We start from the raw sequence: 24,177 nt of genomic DNA, 5'->3' as shown, positions 1-24,177 counted from the left end.
GGCCTGGAAAAGGCAGAAGGAAACTGTGGAAGACCTAGTGCAAGAGTATAATAGGAAACTGCTTCGTATTTAACCAGAGCCTTTTAAGCCACAGGAACGACTGAAAAGCCCACGCCAAAATGGAACAGACCTTGTGGGCCTAGGAAGCTCTGCATTTATGTAAATATCAGAAGTTGGTCCCAATGAGCAGACCAGCAGTGGGGACAAGGCACAGAGGACACAGCAGGACCTGGGGATAAGTCGGGAGCAGAGGTATTCTGCTTCCCACTGGGCTGTACCTTCAAAGCTGGGCACAAATATCACCCCCCGTTAATTCTGCATTTCCCTCCTGTTTCAGTCTGGATTCTCCAGAGAAGCAGACTACAGTGATATGGATAGATAGACAGACAAACGGACAGAAAGATAGACAGAGAGACAGATCAATAATAGAGTATTAGGTCGTGTGATTATGGCGGCTGCCACGTCCAACACCTGTAGGGTAGGCCGGCAGTCTGGAGCAGGGTGAGCCCGTGAGGCACATGAAGACTGAAGTCAGTCGCCTGGAGAAGTCCCTCTTCCTGGGAGGGGGCGGTGGTCAGCTTACTGCTCTGCTCAGGCCTTCAACTGATTTCTCAAGGCCCACCAACATGTGGAGGGCAACCCCTGAACTCAAAGTCCACCAACTTCTTACACGTCTGCAGGCTAAATTAGCATCTCCTCTCCCCTCCCTGTGTCCTAGCACCCTAGTCCACAGGCAGAACATCACAGCTGCAGGAGGGGCATCTATATTTTGCGCTGCATACTTCACGTGGTCATTGGAAACACAATGTGTCCCTTTTGTGAAACAGACCGCAATGCATGCTGACGCTCAGTCATTCTGTACTAAATTGAATTACCTTGGGGAACAGGAGCTGAGGGCGGTTCTCCTCATGTGTGGGTCTCACTATGCATATCACCATCTGTGGGGAACCACCCCCAAACTTCAGAAGAACCCTCCCTATTCTCCTGCTCCCCAGGGGAATTCAAGTGATCACAGAGGATGGAGCAGCAGAAGGAATTACATCTTGCAGGATAAAAGTGATAAAGGGACACTTTGTACCCCCAGTGACCCCATGAAGTGTGGAGCACACAATACACAAACACCCTCACCAAGTGCAACAGTCTCACTGTGGACTCGGGTGTTAGGAAGCACAGGAAGAGATAATTTAGCCTGAGGTGGTTCAGGAAGACATAATGGGAGGTGATACTTCTGTTCAGCTTTAAAGCAGAACCAACTCTTGGTGATGGGACAGGACGTGCCAGCCAGAGGAAGGAGCCAGAACAGAAGCTTGGAGGCATGATGCTGGGACCAGTGGGGAGGCCAAGGCGGCCATACCACAGGGCAGAGGAGAACAGGAGATGACAGGTGGGGGCATGGGACAGGGTGGAGGTGTGGGAAACCCCAACAGAAATCATGAGTTCCAGAAGCAAAATATACCAGTAATACACACACACACATACGCACCACTTAGAGGGTTGATCCATCTCAGAAGAGCTGCAAAGCCCTTCTCTCTGACTGGGTTGCATGGAGGCCCCTGCATCACAGCGAGGGGTCAGGCCTGTAAAAGTGCATTTGCACACCTCCCATTGCAGGCCTGGCTGACCATGCTGCTGAGGTGGACGAGGGAGAAGCTCGTCCCTCTGGAGCACAGAAGGGTCAGTAGGAAACAATGGGGCAAGGCCTGTCTTTATGCAAGAGCAGGGTCTGAGGTGGAAACAGGGGAGACCCAAGTTTTCCACATCTGTACTGCATTTATTGAGGTATTTCCCTTCATACTTCAAATCCTGAAAATTGAGTGTTTCCTAAATTCTCACTTTTAAAAACTTTTCCAAAGTTTTTCAAACAAGAAAAATCTTACAAAAACATTGCAGGTGCAGCTAGAGAAAGTCTATTCCTCAGCTATGGGCAGTGAGCTGCTAATATCCCCTCACTGCTACACTCTACAGAGCGCATTTCCTAGAAACCTGGGCACTTATACCACCCCCAATACAATCATCACATAGATTTCACGTCAGTACGCTAGGGCCATCACATCCCTAGTCCCACCCAGGTTCACCAGGAGGGTCCTCTATTCGCCATGACGTCCAGCAAAAGGCTCTGATGGATTGAGACATTTCCCATCTCCTTCTCATGCCAAAGCTGTGGTTTAGGAGTGTTTTATTTGCCCCTTCTGTGCTTTGTATACTTTTTAAAATATCTGGAGAGATTTGTATTCAGACAGCCACTGTTCTTATGGGACAACCAGAAATCAACATTAATATATCTCCCAGATCTAAAAGTTTTCATCCAGTAATTTGGTTGTTTCCTCTTTGACAGTGGTTTAGATTATTTAGTCATCCAGGTAGAAAGAAATAGAAATGTTTTACCAACATTTTCCATAGATTTTCCTTTTGCTGGCTATTTCATGTGTTGCTAATTTTTTGCTATGACAAAAAAATGCTGCAACAACAGCAGCAGCAAATATCTACATACATTTTGGCCCATGTTTGTAAGACTGGAACTGACTCTCAGAGTCCCAGGGCGATGCACATACTGTCCACTGCCCTAGACACTGTCAGATGGTATTTCAGAGCTGATTCATCCCATCCATACCCATACGACCATGCAAGGTAACTCCTGCTGTTCTATTTCCCATCCAGTGGTTACGGTTGGCAAATTTAAAATTATTTGACGATTTTGTGGGTGTGTAAGGGTATCTATTGGACTTTTCATTTGTGTTACCTTGATTCTTTGTGAGATTTTCAATCGTTTCAAAGTGTATTTTCCATCCATGAACTCCTCAAACCTTGCTCCTACATCTTTGGAAAATTTACAGGATCAAATTTATTTCTAGGAGCTCCTTACATATCTTGGACACTGATCCTTTGTCATAAGGGGATTAAACAACTTTGAGAAGTAGAGATGTTTCAGCCATAAGGACTTACTTCTCACTGAAGGAGGGGAGTGGAGGGATGGCGATCACAGGGAAGTCACTGCCTGGGTGGAGTGTGCTGGGATAAATCAGAAAAATCCTCATTTCTTAAGGTCCATATGAGGATTTTATTCCACTTCTCATGATGAGACTCAGATGGTAAATTCTGGTTCCATTCCAATCTAGCAGAATCCCTGGTTTTATTTACTCTATGGCGTAGACAAACAAACAATAATCACCTAAAATTCTGTGTGTATCAAACACAATTCCTAAGTAAGTATATTTTATAGTAATATTTTATAGAGAGATATACAGTTAAATAGCATTACATAGGGGAAAGTTCCTAAAAGTAACTATCATAAATATCATTTTTCCTTGTAAATCCTGGTGAGGTTCGACCAGGACATACAAACAATCCCTGAGGTTCTGAGTTTTCACGGGTGTTTCACTATCAGCACCATTTGCAAGAACAAGGTCCCGATGCAGATCCACCTCATTTCCACAACCAAAGGGAACACGGAAAATCATCTCTTTGGTGAGACTTCTTGTGCAAGCAGTGGGAAGACTAAGTGCAAGAGCCCAACAATTCCACCAAGAAAAAATGGAACCAAATGTGGGAAAAAGTGCAGAGTTGACATATTCCCCATTGAATACAGGACAGGAATATTGCATCTGCTGCATCCTCACAATCCTCTCGAGGTCTCTGCATTTGCTGCGAGGACTGCAGCTCCTGCAGGTCAACACGTAAACAGCTGGAGCTGGAAAGGCAGCCAACCAGAAGGGACAGATGTTGAACTAGATCACACTCTCAGGAGCTTCTGAGCAGCAGCATCTTCTGTCATCAGAAAAGAAACACGTGTTTGTCCCACCAGCTCTGGAAATCCTGGGTCAGTTCCCCTGGGCTACCGACCCCATTCACTTCCATCTCACAGCCCCACCCTCACTGAGATGCATGTATTTCCCCTCAGTTCTCACCACCAGCCTGGGTCCTGCCCTCCTTTACCACATGACAGTCAGACCCAAGTCCTGTTAATGACAGGTGGGGCTCAGGACTTAAGGTGCAAATGAATTGCTCTGCTCCCTCTACTAAAGTCCTGATTCTAAAGCACCCATGGACGCCTTGTCCAAACAGAGGGGCCTGCATCCTGGTTCCCCTAGCACTGGGGAGGGTTGCAGACAAACATCCGTCATTCCCCTCCTCTCTCCTCGCCCTAGTACCAGCACAGGACTCTGGGAGTGACTGCCCTGCCCTGCCCATCCATCCTTGCTTGTCAGTGTCAGCATCCAACTCCACTAACAACTCAGCCACACTTAGCTCCCGAGTCACCTCTGCTCAAGGCTGGGGCCCCTCTTTGCCTCAGAATCTGGAGTGTGGGGGAGCCTGGCTGCCAGGGGACTGCACCAGGGCTCAGCCAGGAATCCCAGGGGTTCACTGAGATCTCACCTCCTTCTAACCTTGTCCTGCACAGTCCCTAAGGTTAGCCTGCTGCCTTACCTGACGTGCTTGAAGCAACGTTTTCTGGGAACTCAGCCATGAGCTCCAGCCTTTCGAGTTGGGTCTGCAAGGCCTTCCACCCCTCTTCCTGGGATTACACCCACGCCCCTCTCCTCTTAGCTTCCTGCACATTCCCTTCCCCTGGACACATCACATGGAGCCACCATGCTGCTCTCACCTGAATGTGAGTATTGCCCACGTCCTGTGTGCCTGCTGTCCCCACACCACCCACACTGGGCCCAAATACACTCTCCCAAACAGAATGTGAGCCAGGACTGCAATCACTAAACCCCTTTAGCATCAATAGGCCTTAAGCCTTGGCGTGGGCCCCTCTTTTTCCCACTGGCATTAACAGTAAGGAGACAGCAGATCTCAGGGCTGAACTTGTCCAAGTTATTGCTACCAAGCAATATGTGTTACTCTCCTGGTCTCATTTCCAGGAGGAGAAATTTCAGTGAGAGGGCAGGGACAGGCTGGGAATTCACCTTTCCCTGTCCTCACTCAGGCCATCCGCCCCTCACTTCCCACTTCATTCTGTTCTTAGTACCTGTTACCAGCCAACTATGACCAAGCAGGTGAGGATCACAGAGACAATCAAGGTGATGTGAGTGTTGGTTGTGGCTTTGGACGGGGCTGTGGCTGTGGCGGTGGCTGTAGTTGGTGCAGCTGAAATGGAAACAAAAGAATGACACTCTGTGCAGAACCCAAATCTCAGAAGATGCCTCCTCTGGCCTGCTGCCCCCAGTAATCCCACAATGCACACAGTTCCTACCCCTCTAAGTGTGGCAGGCACTGTGACAGACCCTGGGGCGGAACAAAGAGAGGAGATGGGCCCTGTCCCCTTGGGGTTCGCACATTAATGGGGGAAGCCAGGGCTATAATATACCCAGTCACTCCTGCTGCGACAGAAGAGGAGACATGAGTAAGGAGGCTGCGCAGTCCTCTCACGAGCTGGCTTGAGGTGGACTTGAAGCATTTCCAGAAAAAGACCAGGTGAGACGCAAAGGAAAGTGATGCTGAGAAGACAGAACAGCACAAGGAACAGTTCTGAAAACAGAGAGATGCCCTCATGTTTGGGCAGGAGGAAATCCACAGGGCGTGGCGCAAGTTATTTGCAGTGGGGGAGAGACGTGAGGAGGGAAAGGGGGCTTGTGGAACACACCCACGGCCGTTATTCCCAAGAACTGACCACGGAGGAGTCACACTTTCAAACACACACACATTCACACAAACACACTCTCACGCAGACACTGACACACATGCTCACACCCAGACACACTCACACACACACATGCTCACACTCAGACACACTCTCACATACACTCACACACATGCTGACACAAACACATGCTCACACTCAGAAACACACAGACACTCTCACACACACACATGCTCACACTCAGACACAGTCTCACATACACTCACACACATGAAGACACACACACATGCTCACACTCACTCAGACACTCATGCACACACACAATCACACACACTCATACACTCATGCACACACACACACACTCACATACACTCATGCATGCACACACACAGACACACACACTGCGGCAGTTCAGTCTGTCCTCGAGAGAATGGCCCCTCTGTCCCTGTGTCCCGTTACCTGCTGTCTCCAGCTCTTTCTTCCAGGGCACCAGGAACCGAAGCCAGCCCTGGCAGTCTCCCATTGAGTACGATTTGAAGGCTTTGGTCAAAGCATGGTCACTCTCGCACTTGTGTTTCATCTGTTCACCTCGGGAATTATCGGCTCTATACTCTCCGCTCTCAGCGTCAAACACAAGGAGCCTCTGTCCATCCGAAAAAAACTCCCAGGACCCCCTGGTGCGTCCACCGGCTGTGCACTGACAAATCATCCTGACCTTCAGGGTGAAGGGAGCTGCCCCGCAAGAGAGACGTCAACCTCTGCTCTTGACAAGTCCTTTGTCCCCACCTGGGGTCCACCCCCCTGAACCCTTCCACTCCTGCCCTGTTCTCCCCGACCTTTCTGCTGGACCACACGAGAAGGCCCAACATCCAATTTTATTTTTCACGTGACTACAATCAGTATAGCTAACCCCACAATCTGCTCACTTCTGCAGCTGGATTTTCTAACTTACCTCCGTCTGCGTATTTCTCCCGTTCTGTGTGAGACAGGTGCTGTCTGATCAAGTCCCGCACGTCCCTCAGCCTATTCGTTTGATCTTTCCAGACATCTGTGGCCATTACGTCCGCGCTCAGGAAATCCATACATATGACCTTATCGATTCCACAGTCATAGGAGAGATAATTCTTTCCATCCAGCTGGCCTTGAACCATACACCGTGGCTGTTTATTGAAAGCAATGCTGAAATCATAGTGAAGACGGTGATCATCTGGAAAGAAAAAATGCAGGTGACAGCTGAGGTTGGCAGAAGAGGACCCAAGGCACTACCTCCCCCATCTCTGTGACAGCAACACCTCAGCCCCTGCCCCCGATGGCTGGGCTGGCAGAGCAAGGACTGACCCTGCCAGGCTTCTCCCTTCACCAGGTGAAGGCTAGTGCCCCTCCATTGCTTGAGGAGGACCAGCAAGCCTCTGCCTGGCAAGAAACCACACATCTCCAGATATGTCCCCTCTGTTCACTATGCCAATCAATACCCATCATCAGCCCATAACCAATGCAGGGACATGCCAAGTGGCTACGGAGGAAAGGTCTCGATGCCAAAGGACTGTCAGAAATGAGACCAGTGCCTGCAAGAACATGGAGAGCATGTAGGGGCCGCTCCTGAGGAAGCTGTGACAGTGGGGTGGGGGATGGAGACAGATCTCCAGGTTAAAGGAACAGTTTGCAACTGTGGGTCATGAAGTAGCACAGCCCTGGGAGATGGTGCTAACCTGCTGCTAGGATGGACCCTGCAAGCTTGGAGGAAGGCATGGCTACAGTGCATGGCATGGAAAAGCAGGAACTTCTGAGGCAGGTGGAAGAGGAAGGGATCAGAGGGCTCAGAGAAGTGGATATGCCAGGGGGGATATAACATGCAAAGGCAGAAAGTGTCCAGTCAACCATGCTCCATGGGGAAGCCTGAAGCTAGACTCGGGTTGATCAAGCCGATGGGGAAAGCATGGAGGAGAAGAGCACCAGAACTCTCCAAAAGCTCGCTGATGACTTTGCTCAAGGTCAGGAATGGTGGTAGGAGTTGGTGTTCCCCAAAAAGGCTGCCAGTAGTAATGGGGATGGAACACGTTGAAATGATAAGTCACAGGTACAGGTGCTTGTGTCAGGAGCAAAGGAGTTATGAGCATCACAATGACTAGGAAGGTGGCAAATGCAGCCAGGGCCTCAACCACAGAGAGCTCTGACTATGGCTCACAGAACAGGGGGATCCTAGAGGCAAAATGGATGGACATTCAACCTGGGTACTTACTGCTGGATTTAAATAATTAAAACAAACAGAGACAAACACAAGGATGGGTGATCAGGAGGCTGAAAGCAGCCTCCCAGCATAAGACTGAATCCTTTGCCCAGTTCCCAGAACTGAGCCACTTCTCAGGCCCAGAACTCACTACCAGAAGGAGGGGCAAGGCTGCAATGAGGAGGGGCCTCTCAACACCGCACCAAGCACAGAAGTCCCGCAGGCCTTCCTCAAAGGCCCATGTGGCCATTGACTCAGCTTAGTGTGCACTGGGAAGCAGAAACGACTTACGCTCTCATATTTGATCCCGTGTATGAGTTGACATCATCCACAGGGATCTAAAGTGATGCATGGGGCCAGGGAATGAACACACACCTGTCCCAGGTCCTGCTCCCAGGCGTGTTATTGGTCCATATCCACACTGTGGTCCTTATCATATTTCCCAGATGTGTAATAGGAATAGAAAATCTTTGTAGTTATTGAATTACTTGTGGGCTCAGGGCTACTGCCAAGCAGGGAAATTTAAGTACAATATTGGCAAACTGTCTTCCCTTTGCTCTAAATAGAATGCTAAACCAGTATTTTATCCTGGATAATATGAATGAGAGGAGGACCAACCTTAAACCCTTAAGGATGCAGGACATGATCCCTATCCTACAGCCATTTAGTAACAATCTGGTCTGGAGACTTTCTCTCATTATCTAGCTGCCAAAGAGTTTAGCCTGTGCAGACCACAGGCCTCTTTGCCACTACTCACCTCTGCTATTGTAGCATGAAAGAAGCCACAGACAATACACGAATGATTGAGTGTGGCTGGACCTGCCCCTCGGGCCCTAAGATCCACAGAATCTGGGATACTGGAGGAATCAGTGCTAGGGAAAGTTGCTATCTGGACTTGAAGGCATCCTAATGGGAGAATCATATTGCAGATCCATAGGGGCTGACGAAGGCCATAGCCCTTGCAACAGGGAATTCCACAGCATTTAAAGAGGTCTGGTAGAGACGAGGCCCCTGGCTATGGGATATCAGTCGCCCATCATGAGCGTCATTAGCTAAGGTAGGCCGAGTGCTCATGAGACACTGTGACTTTTCTGGCACTGAAATGAGCAGGGTCACAGGCAACAAATGAGATACAGAAGCAGAGGCCCCAATCTTGACACCAAAATGTACCAGCACCACCCTATGCTCACACCTATGGCTTCATGGAGTGTCTCTAATGGCCCCCTTCCACCAATGAATCCAGTCTACAGAGAGGAGGGGAGCACTGACCCCTGTCTGTGGGACCCACATCCTCTCACATTCACTCCACCCAGAAGCCACAGGCTCTTCAACACTCAGCAGAGGCACCCTGGGAGATGATTCCCTAGGGGCGTGGTCACCCACATAGGGGACTCCCTATATACCCTAAATCTGGGGTCAGGAAACTAGCAGAGTGGCCACATCTGGCCCCCCAGTTGTTTGTATCTTGCCTTTGGCTGCTTTGGCACCACAAACGTGGAGGTGCCTCGTGCATACAGGGATACCAAGAGGTCTGCAAAGATAAAAATATTTACTGTTTGCCCTTTATAGAAAAAGTCTGCGCACTTCTGCCTTAATCTACGGCCTTCACATGATGCTGCCTCCTCCGTGGGTGGAAAATGTGGGTTTGGGATGAAAGGGCAGAGAGAGGGTGCCCCTCCTCACCGTCATTCCCAGGTCATGCCTGTCCCTCCTGCCCTAGGTTCCCTGGGCCAGGTGCACAGGCTTTTGCAGTGTGTGCCCTCAGGCCAGGGCACAGATATGCCACCTGGGAGAGGAAATGGTTAGGGCCACTTCACCGATGAGGAGGTACTGGAGGTACTGGTGTTCCTGGGACCCCAAAGAACTGGGTAGCAAAACGGGGTGAGCCGGGGAGGGGAGCAGCGGCTGCCGTGGAAGAGCAGCACTGCACGGGACTCGGCCTGTCTGGCGGCAGAGCGGCTCGGAAGGCCAGGGCTGGAGCGCAGCGGCTCGTTAGGGGAGGCGGCCGGTGCAGTCAGCTCAGCCGGGCTGCAGGCGCCGGGACCTCCGGCAGCGCGGGTTGGAAAGCTCAAGGGGGCGGGCGGTGCCGACGATGGGGGCTTGCTGGGGAACGTCCTGTGAGAAGGGGAGGGGCGCACGTGTGTCTGCCTGTGGGTGGCGACCCTGAGGAGACGCCCGGGCCCTGGGACAGGGGCTCCCAGTTCCGCAGAAGCAGGACTTGCACCCGGGGCAGGAGGGCGGCCTGGGGAAGTCACGCGCCCGTGGCAGCAGGTTCTCGCCGCGCCCTCCCCCTCCCTGCTCGCTTCCCTCCGGCGAGCTGGCCCTGTCACTTCTAGCACCTCTCGTGGTCCTTCTTGCCAGGACGCCGAAACCTGCCCCGGACGCCAAAACGGAAAAGAGCCCGCGGCGGGGATCGGCGGGGACGGCCCGTGGCGTGGGGGAGGGCGCGGTACTACCGGTAGAAAGTTCTGGAACTGCCTTGGGTCCTCCGTCCCGCGGGTCTGCTTACGTGCCCAAGCCCGTCCCCTCCCCCCAGCCCACTGAAGGTTGCATCCTGCTCTCACCTCCGTGCACCCAGAGACAGTCAGGACTACAGTGAACTGGGAGCCGGGGGTCCTGGGCATGGCGAGCGGCAGTCGGAGCGCGGGCGTGAGGCGCGATGCGCAGACTGTCTCAACAAAGCCCTAAACTTAGCACAACTGCATCCTTGGGCGCTGTGGCCTTCGAGGCAGAGAGGGGTCGCCAGGACGGGGATTGCCCAGTCTATGTGCCCTGCAGAGCGTGGCTCCGCGATTGGGCGGGGAGCTAGGTCCAGGAGATCGCGGTCAGGATACGTGCCCTGGTAGCGGGGTCGATCCCAGTCGGGCGCGTGCAGGACGCAGCGGATCAATGACTCTCTCTCATCATTGACGTTTCTCTCTCTCTCCCCCGCTGAAGACCTTCCTCTCTCTGAAATGAGTTTTACAAAAACACTCCAAGCAGCGGAGGGCGGTGGCCAGCCCGGCCTCTCCCGGGCAGCGACAAGGCCAGCAGCTCAGTTCTCTCCACACGGGCTCGCGGAAACTTCCTTCCCGGGAGCTCACCACCCCGGGGGAGTGAAAGGAAGAGACCTACGTAATGACGGCCACGCCCGCCCACACCCCCGCCGCCCGGGCGCTTAAACCCACGGCAGCCGTCGGAATCCGAGGTTACTCCCCGCTTCCTGCAGGGTTCCCTCAGGCGCCAGTCCCCAGCCCTCTCCGGGTCCTCCGCGGGTGTCCCGGTGCGTCGCGATGGAGCTGCGTGGGAGACTCATGCCGGTCTTCTTGCTCTTGCTTCTGCTCCCGAAACCTGCTGCGTCGGGCTGTGAGTGCGCGGGGGGTGGGGGGTAACCCGAGGGGCGCGGGCGCTGGGGTTCGGGACCCTTCCCTCCGGGTGCGGCGCAGACCCCGCCGACCCTGCGGCAGGCGTCTCTTCCGTCCGCAGAGCTGCTTGCCCCTTTCCAGGACAGGGGCTGAAACGAGCCGGGCACTTGGCCAAATGGACGGAGGGGGAAGGGGCCAGGAGAGACCGGGACGCGCGGGGGTTACCGAGGAAGCCCCCACCCTGCCTCGCCCCGCGCCGCTCCCGCCGCCCCTCCCCCCTCCCCACCCTACCCGCCGCCCCTCTCCCTTCCCTCCCCTACCCCCGCCCCTCCCCACCCTACCCGCCGCCCCTCTCCCTTCCCTCCCCTACCCCCGCCCCTCCCCACCCTACCCGCCGCCCCTCTCCCTTCCCTCCCCTACCCCCGCCCCTCCCCACCCTACCCGCCGCCCCTCTCCCTTCCCTCCCCTACCCCAGCCCCTCCCCCTCCTCTACCCGCCACCCCTCTCCCTTCCCTCCCCTACCCCCGGCCCCTCTCCCTTCCCTCCCCTCCCCCTGCCCCTCTCCCTTCCCTCCCCTACCCCCGCCCCTCCCCCCTCCCCTACCCCCGCCCCTCCCCCCCTCCCCTACCCCCGCCCCTCTCCTCCCCCCGCCCCTCTCCCTTCCCTCCCCTACCCCCGCCCCTCCCCCTCCCCTCCCCTACCCCCGGCCCCTCTCCCTTCCCTCCCCTCCCCCTGCCCCTCTCCCTTCCCTCCCCTCCCCCCGCCCCTCCCCCGCCCCTCCCCTACTCCCGACCCTCCCCCTTCCCTCCCCCACCCCCGGCCCCTCTCCCTTCCCTCCCTTACCCCCGCCCCTCCCCCGCCCCTCCCCTACCCCCGCCCCTCCCCCTCCCCACCCGCCGCTCTGGAGGCTTCCTGGGAAGCGGGAACCTTCGAGCCTGAGCCCCTGGCGTCCGGACGTGGGCGGGACAAGGGGCCTCCCTCAGGGTAGCCACCCGGGGACGGCTGCGCGTCCCTGCTCTCCTCACCGTGACTTCCCCTCGCGAACCTTCCATCCTGCAAAGGCCTCGCTTCCTCCCTTGACCTTCACGGCGCCCTCAGGCGCCTGGTCCCTAAGGAGGAGCTCACACTAGCTACATCGCTCATCTGTGCCCATGAGTCACTGCTCCCAGGCCCAGCTCACGCCCTTTTTTAACGCAATTCTTTGGCATCCTAAGAGCACCAGTGCCTCCAACACCTTCCCATTTGAAAGTGACCCTAATTTCTCCACCAGGGTTACTTTACCGCCCTTGCCTGGTGGCGCCTCCCAGCAGAAGCCTCTGCCCCGGGGGCACACATCCTAGAGCAGAGTAGCCCCTGGTCCCAGACCCACACTTTCCACCGACTGCGAAGGCAACAGTAGGTAAAGCTCATGCATGTAGGCAGGAGCCCGCAAACTTTTTTCGTTTCTTTTTTTTTTATATTTGAAAATCTTCATTTTATATTGAGTTATACAGGCATTCATTGTAATTGTGTTTCTTTGGTGATGGTTTTCATTTTGTTTTATTAAGGTTTACATTCAGTAGTATTTTGAACTACTTTTTAGGTGTACAGCATAGTGGTTAGGCACTTTACAAAGTGTTCCCCCCAGTATTTCAAGTACCCACCTGGAACCATACATGGTTATTATAATATTGTTGACTCTATTTACTATGCTGTGCTTTACATCCCTGTGATTGTTTTATAACTATCAATCTGTACTTCTCAGTCCCTTCACCTTTTTCACCCAGTCCCCCAACTGCCTCCCGCCTGGCAACCATCAGTTTGTTCCCTGTATCTATGAGCCTGTTTCTGTTTTGTTTGTTCGTTTATATTTTTCTTTAGATTCCAAATGTAAGTGAAATCAGATGGTATTTGTCTTTCTCTAACTGACTCATTTCACTTAACATAATACCCTCTTGGTCCATGCATGCTGTCACAAATGGTAAGATTTTGGATACTTTTTTATGGGCCAGTAATATTTCATTGTATATATGTACCACAATATATATATATATATACACACACTCACACACATACATATATATATATTATTGATTTCAGAGAGTGGAAGGAAGAGGTAGAGAGAGAGAGAAACATCCATGATGAGAGTCATTGATCGGCTGCCTCCTGCACATGCCCTGCTGGGCATCGATCCTGCAAACCCAGGGGCATGTGCCCTGACTGGGAATCAAACCTCGATCTCCTGGACCATAGGTCGATGCTCAACTGCTGACCTACAGTTGTCAACTCGTCTTTCTCCAACACTGGGTTTCCTTCTCACCCCACCCTCACCATCATCCAACTTCCTCAGGAGTAGCCCCCTACCCACTCTACTATCTCCCCACAGGGCACAGGGCTGGTTGCTGACAGTCCTCTGGCATCAAGACCTTTTTCCCCTAGCCAGCCTGGCACAACCCTAGGCTGGTTATGGACTGACTGATGCTGGGTATTAGTTTCCTGCCAGGCAGAGGCCTCCTAGTCCCCCTCAAACAAGGGAGGGGGGCTCTTGCCTTCACCTGGTGATGAGAGGGGCCTGCCAGAGTCAGTCCTTGCTCTGCCAGCCCAGCCACCAGGGGGATTCACTTGCTGTCACAGAGATGCGGGAGAGGTGCTTATGGGCACTTTTCTTCAAATCCCAACCTTCCCTGCATTTGTCCTTCACAGGTGCTAGCTCTCTTGGTTATAAATTCACCATCACTCTTAACGGACAACCATGGTGTGTAATTCAAGGCCAGGTCAATGGAAAGAACTTTTTTAATTATACCTGTAACCACCAGGAGATTAAATTCATGGGTGGTCAGGGGATGGAGGTGAATGAAACACAGGCCTGGAATCAACAGAGAGACACTCTGAAAGATGTGATGGAAGACCTCAAAAAGGCACTGCTTGACATCAGATGGAATATTAAAACCAGTGGTAAGTTTGCAAGACCCAGGGTAGAAGTAGAACAGTGTCGTAGGGTCAGGGAGCTATGTGATTATGTAAATACTGGAAGTTGGTCCTACCCAAGAAGCCCAGCAGTCAGCGTAGGGCACAGAGGACAGAGCAGGACCAGGAGATAGGAGGGAGCAGAGGCCTGGATACCAGGTGGGGACAAAGGAGCTGTCAAGACCCAAGGCTAAACTTATTCCTGTGGTGGGTGGGGACAGGCCCTCTCTCCCTACAGGGCAGCATGATGTGTAAGCAGGAATCCAGTGGAGGCACCAGCCCTTTCTGGGAGCTTGACTTCATAGAATTACTTGGGGCAGCAGGTGGTGAGGTGTCTCCTCGGATATTTCTCCACTTGGACTCCAAGAAAAGCTGGACAGCATTGCATGGTGAAGACAGACTCTTAAACAAGATTGTCGGACCCATAACCGATCTCCTTAATCGGATCTCAGTTGGAGACTGTGGGAAGTGGCTTCAACAAGTTTTGTGTCCCCAGGATGAACTTCTGAGCACAAAAGGTAACTCTGCAGGGGTAATGAAGTCATAGGGCCCTAGAAAATAACATTGACACTGAGTGTGAGAGTGTGTTGTGGGTGGTTTGGGAAAGTGATCCATCCACGGTGGGGTGGGTTTTGTTGGTTTTTTGTTGTTTGAGAACAACAGCTATGGGTATGTTCTGAAATCCCTCCTATTGCTTCTCACTTCCTCAGGTCCCACTGCAAATAACTTGGGCCACGCTCTGTGGATTTCCTCCTGCCCAAACATGAGGGCATCTCTCTGTTTTCAGACCTGTTCCTTGTGCTGTTCTGTCTTCTCAGCATCACTTTCCTTTGCGTCTCACCTGGTCTTTTTCTGGAAATGCTTCAAGTCCACCTCAAGCCAGCTCCTGAGAGAACTGCGCAGCCTCCTTACTCATGTCTCCTCTTCTGTCGCAGCAGGAGTGACTGGGTATATTGTAGCCCTGGCTTCCCCCGTTAATGTACGAACCCCAAGGGGACAGGGCCCATCTCCTCTCATTGTTCCAACCCCAGGACCTGTCACAGTGCCTGCCACACTTAGAGGGGTAGGAACTGCTTGCATTGTAGAATTACCTGGGGCAGCAGGTGGTGAGGTGTCTCCTCAGATTTGGGTTCAGAGCAGGATGTCACTCTTGTGTTTCCATTACAGCTGCACCAGCCACAGCCACAGCCACAGCCCCAATCCCATCTGAGGCCACAACCAACACTCACATCACTTTGATCCTCTCTGTGATCCTCAGCTTCATCCTAGTTGGCATCCCAGGTAGGGCCTTACGATAACAGGTACTGAGGGCAGGATTGAATGGGAAGGGAGGGGCTGTTCATTTTCCGATCACCTGGACCTCAAACCTTCTAAGTCCAGCGACTGCCCTAGGTCAGGATGAAGCAGCAGAGGCAGCACCTCATGTCCGTTGTCGCATGTGCTGGTCATCATCTTTGGTGTTTTTTAACATATCATGTCACTCTCTCTGGTGCTAAAGATGTAATTCCTGTGTTTAAACTTGAATAGCTTCAGTAAGAAATCTCAACAAGGAGAACATCTTCTGTCTTCTTTGTAAAAGATCAGATACATCTCTGCACCATGACTTGTTACATGCAAACATTACTGCCAAAAAGTACCAAACCTCAGGGCTTTGTTCTGTGTCCTTAAAAGCAATCATGTATTTTATTTAAATATGTCTTTATTGGTCTTAGAGAAAGGAAGGGAGAGGGAGAGAGAGATAGAAACATCAATGATGAGAGAGTCATTGATCTGCTGCTTCCTGCAGGCCCCCGACTGGGGACTGAGCCCACAATCTGGGCATGTGCCCTGACTGGGAATCGAACCGCGATCCCCTGGATCCTAGGTCAGTGCTCAACCGCTGAGCCATGCCCGGCCCGGCAACAATCATGTATTTGAAAAGAAAAGTATATTTATCACTGTTTGCAGTATTGGCTTATAATGATATTTAAATAACTCAGTATTCTAAAAAACTTAATTGCTTTGGAGTTTTATTTCATTCTTTTTTTTTAGAGAGTTTTTCAGTTTATTTGAGCCAAACATGACATAAACCAACAGTAAGATCTGAAATGCTCCCGAGAATAACAAGTTTTTTCTGTCTATGAGGTTTTTGTTTGTGTTTTTTTGCTTAATCCTGTCACCTTTTTCACCCTGCCCCACAACACCCTTCCCTCTGACAGCTGTGAGTCTATTTTCTGTATCCATGAATCTGTCTTCACTTTGTTAGTTTATTTTGTTCATTAGATTCCACATATGAGTGAGATCATGTAGTACTTGTCTTTATCTGCCTGGCTTATTTCACTCAGCATATACTCTCCAGGTCCCTCCATGCTTCACCAAAGGGAAGATTACCTTCTTTTGTTGTTGATCCTTACCGAAGGATATATTTTCTATAGATTTTTAGAGAGACTGGAAAGGGGGGAGGGGGAGAGGCCCATGGGAGGAGAGGGAGAGAGGGAGGGAGAGAGAGAGAGAGAGAGAAACATGGATGTGAGAGAGACACATCGATTGATTGACTCCTGCACAAGCCCCTGACCAGGGCTGGGGAACCAACCTGCAATCCAAGTATGGGCCCTTGACCAGGAATCAAACCCATGACTCTTTGGTGCATAGGCCGACACACTCTACCACTGAGCCACACTGGCCAGTGCAAATTTTCCTTCTTCTTTATGGCCAAGTAGTATTCCATTGTGTGAATGTACAACATTTTTATCTACTCATCTACTAATGGGCACTTGGGCTGCTTCCAAATCTTGGCTATTGTAAGTAGCGCTGCAATGAACATGGGGGTGCATATATTCTTTCTAATCAGTGTTTCAGGTTTCTTTGGATGTATTCCCACAAGTGCAATTGCTGGGTCATAAGGCAGTTCCATTTTTAATAGTTTGAGGTATGGAGATTTGTTAGAGTGTTCATAGCATTGCACTGTTCCTCCATGTTGTGAGGAAATATTACCAGTGATTCTGCTAGAATTTCTTGTGGAAACGGAGAATTTAAGGGTTGCACTTAAGTTAACAGGCTTCTTGTGTTGGTCTCAAACATTATCCCGATGCTCTGGATGCAAACAAATGTTCTGGGATCTAAGCAATGAGAATCTTCTGGTTTCTCCACATTGCCCCACCCACCACAATGACTTTCCTGTGATCCCTCCTGACTCACCTCCTTCAGTGAGAAGTAAGTCTTCACAGCAGAAACGTGTCTACTTCTCAAAGTTGTTGTATGTCCCCACGGACAAAGGATCAGTATTCAGAGTATATAATGACTCCTGCAAAGAATCAGGGTAAGTCTCATTTACCTAAATTTGGGCAAGTGCTTTGCGCCGTTTGCAGATGGTAGAATAAGCCTGTGAGAAGATTGTACGTGCCCTCGTTGATGTGGCGCCGTACCGTGGGTCAAGAGGTCATGGGTTTGATTCCCGGTCAGGGACCATGCCTGGGTTGTGGGTTCACTCCCGGGGGCCGCCTAGGGTGTTGAACTGTGTGTTCAGTGCATGTAGGAGGTAACTGATCCACAATTCTCTCACATCAATGTTTCTCTTTCTCTCCGCCCCCCGCCCCCCAACTCTCTAAGAATAGCATGTTCTCAGGTGAGGATTTTAAAAAAAAAAGATTGCCCGGCTTGCATGGGATTAACCTATGATCCAAAGATCGCAGTTCGATTCCCGGTCAGGGCACATGCCTGGGTTGCAGGCTCAATCCCCATTGAGGGGCGTGTGGAAGGCAGCAGATCAGTGACTCTCATCATTGATGTTTTCTCTTTCTCTGTCCCTCTCCCTTCCTCTCTCTGAAATCAATAAAGACATATTTTAAAAAAAGAATCACAAAAAAAAGATTGAACATGCACCCAAATCATTAAGAACATGAACAATGGGATACCCTGACATACCTGTGACACTGACAGAATTTCAGTATCTCTGTAAGAAATGATGGGCAGGAAATGGAAGGCCAGGCGTTCTCTCACATTGGTAGTAGGACTATAGTTGAATCACTCCTTTCACATACGTGTCACCACATCCAGACCGTGGGTGAGAACTTATCCTGCTACTCAGAAGTCCCAGTGTTAGTTCCAGGCTGGCAAACGTGGACCAAAAAGCATGTAGGTATATGATGTTATTGTGACATTGTGTGTCACAGCACTAAATGAACAGTAGGATACCCTGCTGAAGTAGAATATATTTTTCAATGTTGTTTACAGATTTCTGTTTCTCCCTACTGGAGGAATAATAATCTGAAGTATCAAATAAATGAAGCAAAATGCTTAATGAAATACTCTTAAACCTTTCATATATATATTTGAGAACTAGTGGTTGACATACAATAGCATTAACCACATAAGTCTAATCTATCCACATACATTTAAAAATTATATAGATCAACACAAAGGGCAAGTAAAAAGCCATAACCCACATCTTCAGTGCATCAAAGAAGTGAAAAATACCTAAATCCATCAGTTCCTTTGAGTGTAAAACACATTATCAGAACAACTGTTAAAACAGGAATGGAGTCTGAGGATTGGATAGCAGTAATGTGTTCATGTGAAATCTATTCTGGTGGTTGTGTTCAGGTGATAGTGGAGAGTGGCCTGGTTTTTAGGAGATACATATATGCCATCAGAGGACATCCCCAAAAATGGGAGGCATCAGTTGACAGGTTCCTGTCATATGGCTCAGGAAGAGTAGTTCTCCGTACAGAACCACAACTTCTGCATCTGTTTGTGCTTGTTTGAGAAGGTTGTACAGTTGTTAAAAAATGGGCATTTAAGAAAAACATGATTTTCAGAATTTGATGGAAGAAGGTAACTAGCTCAACAATACAATGCAGATCCTGCTGCTTCTTCAAAGGCTGGTCCTCCCACCTTGTTCCCTTCTCACCCTTCTGGGCTCCAGCCTTGGTCAGCTTCTCTGTTCTTCACCTCATCCGCACGGTCAGCCCAGGCCTTCTAGAGAGAAAGCAGCTCAGGCCTGGATTGGGAGGTGTGCAAATTCACTCATAGATCCTGACCCCACTGTAATACAGGAGCTTCCAGGTAACCAAGTTGGAAAAGGGCTCAGCAGCTCTTCTGGGATAAATGAGCCCACCAAGTCCGGAGTGTGTGTGTGTGTGTAATCCTCCCTCTCTGTCCCCTTTCACCTCCTGAAATATTCTATATCAAGCCACTGCCCTATCTGCCCTTTCTCACTTCGTCACCACCATGACTCTAGGCGTTCTGTTCACAGACCATGATGATGTGGATGGATGGATAGACGATGATAGATACATGATGATGATAGATAGATGATAGATGATAGATAGACAGAAAGATAGAAGATAGATGACAGATTTGTTATAAAGTATTGGCCCATGTGATTATCGCAGCTGCCATGTCCAAAACTTGCAGGGTAGGCTGGGATTTTGGAGCCCAGGAGAGCCAGTGGTACACATGAAGTCTGAAGACACTTTGCTGGAGAAGTCCCTCTTCCTTGGGGGAGGTGAAAGGGGGGGGTGCTCAGTCTTACTGTTCTTTTCAGGACATCAACTGATTTCACAAGGCCTACCAACATGTGGAGGGCAATCCGCTTAATTCAAAGTTCATCAGCTTATTACACGTATGCTGGGTAAACAATCCTCTCCTGTCCCCTCCCTGTGTCCTAGCACCCTAGTCCACAGGCAGAATATCACAACTGCTGAGAGGAGCTTGTATATTTTGTGCTCCATACTTCACGTGGTCATTGGAAATACAACGTGTTCGTTTATAAATTTTGGAAAACAGTACAATAGCCTAGTATATGCTGATGCTCAATCATTCTGTGACAGATTGAATTACCTTGGGGAGCAGAAGCTGAAGGAGTTTCTCCTCAAGTGTAGGTCTTACTATAAACATAACCAACCATGACAGACCGCCCTTACTCTATGGCTGCAACACCACCTCCTCTCAGTTCATCACCAGGATCACTCTGGCCACCCCCAGTAGGGAAGCCCTAATGGATCTTCATCTTGACTCTAATGAGGGCAGTGGGTACTGTGGGCAGACATAAGAGGAAGGTTGGAGTCTGATAGCTCCTGGCTGAGGGGAGGTCTTAGCCTGGTGAGAGGACCAGGGAGTCCTGAGTCCCACCCAGCCCCATCCACTGAACCTTCTCCCCATTAAATGAGCAACACAGACTAAGACCTCCCACTCCACACATTCGCCTAGTGAAGACAATGAGCTCCAAGAGACAATAAGTCCCTATTGTCCTAAGGCCATGGGCAAGGGGAGGAAGCCTACACCAGCCCTCTCTCCTCTTAAGCTGAGGGATATGGGATAGGAACAAACTCTGTGAATTAACAGATATAAAAGATATAAAAGGTTCTAGACTAATTCACTAGAGTCATTACGCAGGAGGGGCCTGTGCATGTGGTTTGGAAGACGAGACCCACGGGGGGGGGGGGGCAGGACCCAGGCTTAGTTGGGGTTAGATCTTGGTAGGTCCAGGTGATCTCTGTGTGACAAGCGACTCCATACATAGGGTTGGGGGACAGAAGCCTGAGTTTAAACCCTTAGGAGGAGGCAACCAGGAAGGGCCTGGTAGGCTCAACCCAAAAGGCTGGGTTAAGGAGGCAGATGACTGGGAAAACAGGAGGAAGGCAGGAGGCTGGCATTAGAGCCCTGGCAGGAAGGCCAGGTGGGAGTGATACAGTTGTAAGAACCCAGCTTTTAATTAACTGGAAGAGAACAGGAGTAAGGCCAAATAGTATAGGCATGCCAAGCACATGCCCTGGATGACATAGGGAAGAGAACTGACTCAGTCAAACATGGGAACATGTCATTGGCCCAAGTAGGTGTGGCCACTGCAGCACGGGAAGATTTGAAGTACAGAAGTTCCCACTCGTGGGTACTGGGCTCCTGGCTCTTTTGTTGTAGGTTGTGTACCCCTGCACTAGCCCACATGGCCCATGGCCATGTGGACCCCACACACAGTGAACTGATGGACTGGGACTAGCCTGATGCTGTGCCAGATCCAACTCCACCATGGAACAGAAACTCTGGACACTGGCTTTCCTTCTAGCTTTGCTGAATCCCCAGCTGCATCTCTTCCAGGACTGGATTAAGGGAAATGGGACTTTGGAAACACAGGGATATAATTCCATGCAAATAAAAATCACTCATCCTCCCATGCAAGTCTTAGAAAGTTATTTTTCTCAAGATATCATAAGAACCTGGCCCCCAGTACTCAGTGGGGAAAGGGATTTCCCACTTTCACCTATAACAAGAGAATGATGGATCTTTGTGGACACCTGCTTATCCCTGGCTCACCCCCAATGTACATTCCTGGTCCCCAGGCTCACACCAGACCTGACAAGCTGGTGGAATTGGCTCCTGAAGCTGTTTTAATGGATGGGACTAAAGCTCACACTTCCAGACACAGGACTCATGTATCTGGATGACACTCTGGCTGATGTACCTGTGCTAGTTTCTTCATCTTTCCATGCATGCATTTCGCACTGGGATCTAGGAAATGAAAAGATTAAAATGAGAAGATCATGCAAGTAGCCCTGAGCTTGCGCAGGCCGAGCACTCACCACAGACCTCCTAATGGTGCTGCCCTCCTAGGAGTCGTGTGGCCTCAAGGGCACCTGGCAGCGACTACAGTTGTGTGGGATAAGTACCTCGGAGGTGGAGGAGCCTGCAGCCCACTGTGGCGCGCTCCTTTAGGGCTAAGAGGCCACTTTTTTGTAGACTAAAAGTCACTCAAATACAGACCCTCAAAAACTTTAAAATTTCTCCTTTTCATGGAATGACAAGAAATATTGGACTAATTTTTTCTTTTTTTCTATTTGTACCTCCTACTTCTACCTCCTACTTGGTTCTGGATCTGAAAGCTATAGGTTACTAAATGTCAGCTCTGAAGATAAAACATTAGAGTAGAGACTGCCATTTTTCTATCCAGTTATTTATTTTTGCCCTCCTAAAAAATACATTTAACCATGTATGATTCACAATGTTCAAGTATGCAATCAAAAGATTTCCAGACATGCTAAAGAGGAAGAAAATGTGATCCATAATCGGGAGAAAAATGAGTCAATAGACATTAACTCGGAAAAAAACAAGACTCAGAAGCTGCTCACAGGCAGCTAGCCTCCCCTGGGTTGACATTTTCATAGGCCTTATTATGTCATTTAAAATGACAACTCCTCTTGGCCGGGTAGCTCATTTGGTTAGAGCGCCCTCCCTGTACGCCATGGTTGTGGATTAGATCCCTGGTTGGGGCACATACAGGAATTGATCAAAGAATGCATAAATCAGTGGAACAACAAAACTCGATGTTTCTCTCTGTCTCTGTCTTTCAAATCAATAAAGAATTTTTAAGAAAAAATTAAAGACTTATTAAAAAGTAATAAAACACATCTCCTATTGATCTTACCTGAAGGCCTCTCCACAGGCTGTAGAGATAAGTCATCAGGTCCCCATATTTGCTGTGTTCATATTTCTAGTTATGTTTGTGGAAACCTGAGTAAATGTGACTACTGTTTTTTATATTTTTCACAGCACTGTGCTATTTCTGAAGGACGACATCTCAGGAACCTAACATGGAAACAATCGGGGATGTTGGAGGTGAAGGACTGAGGATGGTGTCTTTTGGTTCTCCAGTTGAGCTAGTCTGAAGCAGTCCCCGAAGTCACCAGGATTTGTGGAGAGGCCCTTCTCCGGAAGAGCTCATGCCCCTTTGAACTCAAGATTTGAGAAGGTCTGGCTGGTTAGTAGAAAAAGGTTGGCTTTATCAGCTGTGCCAGGCAGTGGCTAATTGGAGACTTCAGCATAATATTGTGAAGACGCTAAGAGTTCCAGAGTTTTCTGTATCCTGTCTCATTTCTGTGTTGAGACAACCTTTATTTCCCCCCAGACCTTGCTTTCTCATTTTTGGATCCCTAGTTGCTACTAGCGACTGTAAAATGAACACTAGCGACTCCCCCTTTAGGCCGCCTGTGGAAGTTGGTTGGTGGAACTGCCAAGATGAGTGTATGAAAAACCAGTGTTGACTGATGCAGTTTTACATGTCATACTTTAAAAAATGTGTGCAGTAGGTTTTTCCCCAGACTAAAGCAGTGGAGCAATCTGTTGTTTTGAGGTTAGGAGTATTATGAAGTGTAATTGAGAAGCCCTGGTAGATTGATAAAGGTCATTCACCTTACTTATTAAGACTGTGAAATATAGAAATATAACAGAATAAGCTGCAAGAAAGAAAAAAGAAAGTTTGGCTTTGAAATAAACCCTGTCCTGACTCAAGTGTGGCCGGCCAAGAACCACTGTTTAGAGCAAGAACAGAGCGGACTTTTTGGACACTTTTGACAACCTGATACGGAGTCACCGTGAGCCGTGGCAGTCTGTCAAGCACTGTGTCAAGACCGTGGTAGTGAGGTGTAACGGACCGCACCACGCCGCAAGCCTGGACGCTTGGGGAAGGACTCCGCCCGAACACCGGCGCGAGCGCGGCCTCCACCGGCGGGCAGCCAGGGCGCGGAGCTCGGCAGCGGGCGCTGGAGCCTCGGCGGCGCCGCGCGCAGCGCTCGGCCCGGCGGAGGGCGCCCTGCGGCCGCTGCCTGAGCCCCGCGCGCCTCTCCGCCCGCCGAGCCTGCCGGCGGCCGCGAGCTCGCGGCGAGCGCGCTCGTACCGTCAGCTCCCGGTCTCCGTGTGCTGCCTGCGTGCGACTCTGCTGGCTTCTTGGGGAAGCCTCCCTAATAAAGCCGGCATTGTGGAAGGCCGCAAACGCGTGTGAGCGCCTCGCTCCGACGGTCCCTAGCTCAGGGCAGCGGAACGGGCGCAGCACTCGGGGAGGCTCAGCCACCGCCATGGCGACTGCCAGCGACTGCGAGAGCGTGGGGTCAGTGGGAGCCACCGGCTGAGCCAGGGCGAGGCCAGAGCGAGGCCGGGGAGGGGGCCAGAGAGGGGCCCGGGCCGGGGCCGGGGCCAGAGAGGGGCCGGGGCGGGGCCAGAGAGGGGCCGGGGCGGGGCCAGAGAGGGGCGGACCCGGGGCGGGGCCAGAGAGGGGCCGGGGCGGGGCCAGGGCGGCCGCTGTTCACCCGCCTGGTGCTGCCCGAGCC

The 24,177-nt window shown here is 50.8% G+C and overlaps 2 protein-coding genes across 2 annotated transcripts; one reads left to right on the top strand and one right to left on the bottom strand.

The window, feature by feature from the left end:
* Positions 1-2,868: 2,868 nt before the first annotated feature.
* LOC107546357 (UL16-binding protein 3-like) lies at positions 2,869-7,333 on the bottom strand. The gene is made up of 5 exons (XM_087817780.1): positions 7,294-7,333; positions 6,537-6,791; positions 6,044-6,316; positions 4,973-5,091; positions 2,869-3,765 (listed from the first exon to the last, which is right to left on the bottom strand). The coding sequence occupies exons 1-4, from the start codon at positions 7,331-7,333 to the stop codon at positions 4,976-4,978; spliced, it is 684 nt and encodes a 227-aa protein (XP_087673906.1). The 3' UTR covers positions 2,869-3,765; positions 4,973-4,975.
* A 3,750-nt stretch (positions 7,334-11,083) lies between these two features.
* Positions 11,084-15,399, top strand: LOC107545733 (UL16-binding protein 1-like). Its single transcript, XM_087817779.1, has 4 exons — positions 11,084-11,156; positions 13,838-14,089; positions 14,323-14,619; positions 15,269-15,399. The coding sequence occupies exons 1-4, from the start codon at positions 11,084-11,086 to the stop codon at positions 15,397-15,399; spliced, it is 753 nt and encodes a 250-aa protein (XP_087673905.1).
* Positions 15,400-24,177: the final 8,778 nt, after the last annotated feature.

This window comes from Miniopterus natalensis, chromosome 5 (assembly GCF_054644295.1).
Source record: "Miniopterus natalensis isolate mMinNat1 chromosome 5, mMinNat1.hap1, whole genome shotgun sequence".
Classification (NCBI taxonomy): Eukaryota; Metazoa; Chordata; class Mammalia; order Chiroptera; family Miniopteridae; genus Miniopterus; species Miniopterus natalensis.
This window is presented reverse-complemented; position numbering and strand designations above follow the sequence as displayed.

Excerpts from the sequence above, each read along its gene's own strand:
- LOC107546357 (XM_087817780.1), bottom strand. The coding sequence starts at position 7,333 with ATGCCTTCCTCCAAGCTTGCAGGGTCCATCCTAGCAGCAG. Across the intron at positions 6,792-7,293 it reads AGGGTCCATCCTAGCAGCAG|ATGATCACCGTCTTCACTAT; the intron begins GTTAGCACCATC and ends TTTTCTTTCCAG. Across the intron at positions 5,092-6,043 it reads GAAAGAGCTGGAGACAGCAG|CTGCACCAACTACAGCCACC; the intron begins GTAACGGGACAC and ends TTTCCATTTCAG.
- LOC107545733 (XM_087817779.1), top strand. The coding sequence starts at position 11,084 with ATGGAGCTGCGTGGGAGACTCATGCCGGTCTTCTTGCTCTTGCTTCTG. Across the intron at positions 14,090-14,322 it reads ATGGAATATTAAAACCAGTG|GCCCTCTCTCCCTACAGGGC; the intron begins GTAAGTTTGCAA and ends GGGTGGGGACAG. Across the intron at positions 14,620-15,268 it reads TGAACTTCTGAGCACAAAAG|CTGCACCAGCCACAGCCACA; the intron begins GTAACTCTGCAG and ends TTTCCATTACAG.